General features: G+C 44.9%; 1 protein-coding gene across 1 annotated transcript; it reads right to left on the bottom strand.

The window, feature by feature from the left end:
• Nucleotides 1-305: 305 nt before the first annotated feature.
• On the bottom strand, nucleotides 306-6,399 carry LOC147449687 (sugar transport protein 7-like). Its single transcript, XM_086522058.1, has 5 exons — nucleotides 6,166-6,399; nucleotides 5,582-5,901; nucleotides 4,853-5,482; nucleotides 4,408-4,747; nucleotides 306-1,577 (listed from the first exon to the last, which is right to left on the bottom strand). Exons 1-5 carry the CDS (start codon nucleotides 6,302-6,304, stop codon nucleotides 1,342-1,344), a joined length of 1,665 nt encoding a protein of 554 aa, XP_086378184.1. The 5' UTR covers nucleotides 6,305-6,399; the 3' UTR covers nucleotides 306-1,341.
• Nucleotides 6,400-6,750: the final 351 nt, after the last annotated feature.

The following is a 6,750-nucleotide window of genomic DNA, read 5'->3' as shown; positions in this document are numbered from 1 at the left end:
GTTTGAGTTGGCACACAAAAAAAAAAAAAGGGTTTGTAGTTTGAAAAAGGCTTTTTATGGCCTAAAACAGCCATCAAGAGCATGGTATGTGAAGATAGACAAGTTTTTCAAAAGGCTTGGTTTTAAAAGAAGTGCTTGTGATGCAAATTTGTATGTACTAAGGGAAAATGGAAAGCAAGTCAACGTTCTTTTATATGTAGATGATTGGATTATCTCAAATGATCATGAAGATCTCATTCAACAATCTCAAAAGAGTTTGAGCTTTGAGTTTGAAATGATAGACTTGGGACTTCCACATTATTGTTTGGGGATTGAGGTTTGGCAATCCGCAAAAGGCATCTTCATCTCTCATAAAAAATATGCAACAAAGATCCTAAAAGCATTTGGGATGATGGATTGCAAACGTGTGAGCCCTCCAATGGAGATGAATTTGAAACTCTCCTTCTCCCTTAGTTGACATCAAGAAGTATAGAAAACTAGTGGGGAAAGTTCTCTTCTTCCTCCTCAGACTCCTCTTCCTCATCTATGATTGGGGCTTGTACAGGAGGATTGGAGTCCTTGGATTTCTTTTCTTTCAGCAATTCCTCCGTAGAGTGAATTGTTCGTTGCATTTTATATAGCAAATCTCCTGTTGTGTCTTCTTCCTCTTCAGTGTCTGCCTTGAACTCTAAGGGAGTTGTGGTTGACGACGTTTCTTTGGCCTTTTCCTTGTTTGAGTCCCTCTTTTGTTTCTTGGGTACTAGCTGATTCTCCTATGGTTAGAGGTCTGAATGGGGTTGGAAGGTTGTCGATTGCCCCAATAAGATAGTGTGCAATCCCCGTGGGTATTCTCCACATGCAAAATACTTTGATGTATCTTCTGTTTGGCAGTTTCCAGTATCTCTTGGTGGAAGAACTGCCTCCAGTTCTTCTTTGCGTTGACTTTCTTTAGTCTCCCCTCATCCACTGCATGTGCAAAGAGATATCCGGCACTGTGTGGCGTTGTTGCTTTGGTAGTTTGAACATGTGTTGCACTACTCGTATCTGGTATGCCAGTACTGAGCTTTTCATTTGGCTGTAGGTGTTGCTAGTCTTCCTAGGATTCTCAAAAAGGTCAGCCAGAGTCATATGTGTCCGCCTTTCCCTTACCAGATATGGACTCGTAGGCAACTTTAGTGCTTTGCCCACTACCTCTTCAGTGAGGTTTACCTCCATCTGCTCTCCTTGCAGGTTCGTGATCCTTGTGAATCCTGTTTCTGATAGCTTTTCTAACATCTCATATACCCTGGGGATATCGATGCCATTCATTGGCAACTTGCTTATGCCACTGAGTCCCAAGTGGGCAAACACTTCCGCGCATTCCTAGCTAGAAAGTAGTTGCTGGAAGGACTCTGGCTGTTTGATGACCGCCATCCTTTCACCATTTGGGTTGTTGACTACTGCCCAGAAGATTAGAGTGTCGTGTCTTGCCAAGAGCTCTGAGGTGAGACCTTGCAGCACTGAAGTCTCTCGTTGCACCATGAAGGGCTTTTCTAGTTCCACTTGCATCTTCTTTTTGCCTTTAGTATCTGGGTCTGAACTACGTTCTCTCTTTTGACCTGTGTTAGAACCAACAATCCAAACACTTAAGTATTATTTCATAGCACACTTGATAGATAGGACATATTGTCGCGTGTTAGATCAAAAATGGTTAGAGAGTTAGTGTGTTAGACCCTGCTAGTGTTCCTCTATTTTTATCCTCTGCAGTCTTTTCTCTTGTGAGTGTCCCAGAGTTAGAAAATTTTTTATCTCCAAAATTTTTGTGTGCTGCTCTCTGGCCAGTTTACACTGCATCAATTTACTGTGTAATGGTCCCGGCATCGATTTACAAAGTTGACCGATTTGAAGATTTGACCGATTTGCAAATTTGATCGATTTGAATATCAGATCAATTTACTGACAAGGCGATTTACAAAGATGGTCGATTTACTCTTTGACCAATTTGATAATTTGATCGATTTACTGACCAAATCGATGCACGTGACCGATTTTAAGATTGATCGATTTACTGATCAAATCGATGGAGATGACCAATTTACAAACTCATTGATTTACTTTGTAAATCGATTGACCGATTTGCAAATTTGATCGATTTGAATATCAGATCGATTTACTGACAAGACGATTTACAAAGATGGTCGATTTTCTCTATTGAACAATTTGATAATTTGATCGATTTACTGACCAAATCGATGCATGTGACCGATTTTAAGATTGATCGATTTACTGATCAAATCAATGGAGATGACCGATTTACAAACTCATTGATTTACTTTGTAAATCGATTGACCGATTTGCAAATTTGATCGATTTGAATGTCAGATCGATTTACTGACAAGTCGATTTACAAAGATGGTCGATTTACTCTTTCACCAATTTGATAATTTGATCGATTTACTGACATGTCGATTTACTGACCAAATCGATGCACGTGACCGATTTTAAGATTGATCGATTTACTGATCAAATCGATGGAGATGACCGATTTACATACTCATCGATTTACGAAGGACATGGCCACTTTGCTGCGTGACTGATTTACTAATTAATCGATGTGGGTGATAGATTTACTGTTTGATCGATTTACTGATCTTTTTTGAAGTGATCTTTTTGCCACAAGGTTCTCCAGATGTGATCGATTTACAGTCCTCTACATGCCTGTGGGTCACTTTGCCATATATTCAGTTGAGTTGTGAGTAAATCAATGAAACTTGGAGGTTGGTTCCAGACCGATTTACTGTTTTCTGGTGATGTTGCGGGTCTGTATTGCTTGCATGTCCTTCTCATGTGTTGTAAACAAGTTTAGGGTGTAGCCACATACCTCTCATCATGTTATCTGATGGCTACCAGGACCTACAAAGTCAAAATGCTCCCGATGGCATGCTGCTATGTACGCTCTTGCTGCAGGTGTCTATGGGTGCTATGGAAGCTCGAGAGTGCTCTAATGGTGTATGGGAAGACGTGTGTGAGGTGTCTCTGTAAGTGGATGAATGCAGAAGGCCATGTGCGCGATGAAAGCTAGAGCACAGAATCTCTCTCTCACAAGGTCACACAATGAAAATGACTTGGTTTTTTGTGAGTATATAGAAGTTTCTGCCTTGACCAATTCCATTTCCGGACCCGAACAATATCATGACGAGCCCGCCCCGCCCCGCTTCCCCCACCTTGCAATTATAGTCAGCTTAGTCAGCTAACTCATGTGTGAGGGGGATTCTCATGCGAGCCGGGGCTAGATGCCAGCTTAGATGAGCAACTCATATCGTCTTCTTCCTGCAAAAGCTGGTGGCCCAGGCGTGGACTACAGAAGCTGCTCGTCTGCTGTATCTTGTTTGGTACTTGGAAAACGAAGAATGCTTTCACCAACTCTACGAGTCTACTGTTGGGTTGCCAAATCCTCGTTCAGCTTTGAAGCAGTAGCCTACATGTAGGATCCATTTCTTTTTTTCGCACGTTGCTGCAGGTTGTGCAGGAACTGTTGAGGGCAGCCACAACACCATTTATGCAAGCTTTTTCATCAGCCTTTTGTCCATTGCTTCTGTATGATGGTCCCTCTCCTCGGGTCCTCCATATTAACACAAGAAATTTTTGGCATTTTCTTATGTGGTTTCTCTCTCCCTGATCCCACAGTGTTCATAATCATAACCTAATGACCACACACCTAGCTAGGTGCACAGTTGGGAAGCCCCATCTCCAACCACATTGTAAGCATTGTAATTGTACGCATTGTAATACATGGAGTCCCTCCCGGCTAGTAGCTCATGATGTTGTCACAATGTGGGAATTAAGGAGTAGGGAATGAGGCCCATTCCCGGCCATCAAAGTCGCAGGGAGCCTCGCACCTCAGCAGCCGGAATGCAGGATCGTACACGGTCTTTACACCTCAGCACGTGGAATATGGGGTAGCAGATTCCGCCGGTGATCAACCTCCTGTAGCTGGTGGGCGACACAAAACCAGGCAACCGGCGACTTCGACAGAGAGGGTACACCGAAAACTTTGCTGCTACATGTTTAAAATGCTGGCAAATGCTATCAACATCTTGGCATTTGCCAGCTTCTCTTTCTCTCATTCTTTTCACATGTCTTCTGTTCTTTTCAAACTTAGCCCTGCCTATTACAGGCTTGTGACAAATCACTGGGGATACAATTTCCATTATCAACTATGTAGCTTACAGACTTAAGAACAATTCTAGATTTGGGAGCTTTTGGCAAAAGGAGCTTTTTATGGGATTGCTTGCCTTCATCTCACCCAAGAACATATATGTACATATGCAAATTTTGACATTCTGGAGGCCATTGTGAGTGATGTGTGATGCTAAGAGCAATCACTAGAGAATCTTCTCCACAAGGGGTGGCCCTTCCAAATGGATGCCATGGACTCAATTGGCACACCCTTGGTCTCAGGAAGAAGAAAGTACACGAAGAGGGCTGACAGGAAGACCCAGCAGGCCATAAACAGGAAGAGGCCAGCCTTTAGGTGGCACAGCATAGCGAGGAATAGCTGTGCCCCCGCAAAAATGAAGAAGAGCACCACCCCTATGTTGATGCTCTGCCCTGCTGCCCTGACCTCCAATGGAAACACCTCGCTTGGCACCAGCGTTCCCACTGGCCCCCATGACCAGCCAAATGCCGCCACGTATACGCACACAGTTACCACCAGTAATATTGCCATGTTCCTGCTCACCATGTTGTGTGCACCCAGGTCCATATACAGCACTACTGCGATGATCACCTGTCATCCCTTGGACCACGGTCAATATAAAAGCATGCATTACTATCTTTTAACTTGGGAAGAAACAGGAAAATGGATAAACTAGAGCATCCTTGGCTAGCTTACCAATGTGATAAACATTTGCAAACTTCCATGAAACAAGAGAGACCTTCGTCCAGCTTTGTCCACCAGCACGGCTGCGAGAATGGCAGCAAGTAGGCCTGCTCCCCCAAGGATGACAGACGAATATAGTGATGCATTCGAGCCCAATCCCAGCGTTTGAAAAAGCACCGGCGCATAGAACGTGACTATGTTGATCCCTGTAAACTGCTGAAACCAAGGGATGCCAAAAGCCATGACTAAAACTGGTCGATACTTGGGTTTCAATATGTGACTCCAGGGATGATTCCCAACCGCCTTCACTACCCGGCTTGCCTCTAAGAGATCATTGTATTCAGCCTGCACATCTAATGTGCCCCTCATTTTCTGCAGTACGAGTAATGCATGCTCACACTTGCCCCTCTCTATGAGGCTACTTGGGGTATCAGGCAAGAAAACTGCTCCTAATGTGATGAAAATGGATGGGAAGATGGAGGACCCCAGAGAAATTCTCCATCCCCACGGTTTAATCCTTGCTGTTCCATAATTAATGAGATAGGCGGAGACAACCCCAATACAGAGAGCTATTTGGGCCATGCTGTTGAGGCCACCTCGCAAGCCTGGCGGTGCCATTTCAGAGAGATAGAGAGGGACAGTCTACAGATACACGCAAATTACAAGCCCCATGTTATACATCAGCAGGCCTTAACAGTGCTCTGACCATTACAAGATTGATGAGAAAAATAGAGAAGAGACCTGGGTTGTAAAGCCAAGGCCAAGGCCGAGCACGATACGGCCCAATAACAGCATGGCAAGATCCTGAGCAGCTCCATTGAGCACGGACCCGACCATGAAGCAAATGCCCCCTGTCAAGATGCATGCCCTCCTGCCGTACCTGCTTGTAACCACAGATGCAAGCAGGTTTGTTACTAGCGCGGCCAAATACAGGGACGATGTGAATGCAGTGAGAACCTGGCTATCAAACTTGCAGTAGTTGTCTGTCTTTGCAGAATTCTTTTGCTCATAAACCCTGGGGAAGAACTTGAGCAGGAAATCATCCATACTCGTCACACCACCTGCACAAATTGCAGCAAGACATTCAATGCTGGTTAGCAAGCACAATTGGGCGTTACTCAAATGCACAGATGGAGTCATAACATATACACAAGAAGGTCTTGACATTTTCCATGCAAGGGAAGAAGCCCTTTTAGCAATGTGTCTCCCTCTAGTGTTCAGTGTCATGGACTCAAATGTATGGAGTGTGTCCTTGTGTGTGTGTGTGTGTGTGTGTGTGTGTGTGTGAGAGAGAGAGAGAGAGAGAGAGAGGGATGGGCGCGCACCTGAGATTCCCAGATCATAGCCAAAGATAATAGCTCCGCTGGCTGCCGTGATGCAGGCAGCCACCATAAAGATTGTGGCGCCCTTCCCTGCGTACTCATACCCATTGAGCTTAGAGGAAGAGCTGCTTAAGATCTCCATGGCCACCTTCAGGTCTTTTCCTGCACATAGAACTCCTTCGCATTTCCCAACAGGCTGGGCACGAGTGAATATATTCACACACACACTCTCCCCCCCCCCCCCCCCCCCCCCCCCCCCCCCCCCCCCAGTGAGCTATATCTAACACGGGCATGGGAGATGGGATCAAAGGCATGGGAGATGGGATCAAAGGCTCCCATCGTTTTTGGGCCATCAACTCTTCCGAAGGGGGGGGTAGGATGAAATTTATGGAGGGCCAGTAGAAAGAGTGCCTCAATTCCAACCAATCAAATTTGGCCATAGAGGATGACACCCCTTTGCATTTTTCTTTTGTCGCTTAGTTTGAACCCACCAGAAGAGGCCTATGAAAGTGTGCTATTTTTTTGGAGCATTTCCTAACCCTTCACTAGATGGTTGGATGTGTGACACATGGCTCCTCAATTACTTTG

The sequence above is a fragment of the Adiantum capillus-veneris genome, chromosome 10 (genome assembly GCF_014529385.1).
Source record: "Adiantum capillus-veneris isolate H3 chromosome 10, ASM1452938v2, whole genome shotgun sequence".
NCBI lineage: Eukaryota > Viridiplantae > Streptophyta > Polypodiopsida > Polypodiales > Pteridaceae > Adiantum > Adiantum capillus-veneris.
This window is presented reverse-complemented; position numbering and strand designations above follow the sequence as displayed.

Coding starts and splice junctions, on each gene's coding strand:
- LOC147449687 (XM_086522058.1), bottom strand. CDS start 6,304: ATGGAGATCTTAAGCAGCTCTTCCTCTAAGCTCAATGGGTATGAGTAC. Junction 4,748..4,852: donor TGCAAATGTTTATCACATTG/GTAAGCTAGCCA, acceptor AAGGGATGACAG/GTGATCATCGCAGTAGTGCT. Junction 1,578..4,407: donor TCTTCTTCCTGAGACCAAGG/GTGTGCCAATTG, acceptor GTTCTAACACAG/GTCAAAAGAGAGAACGTAGT.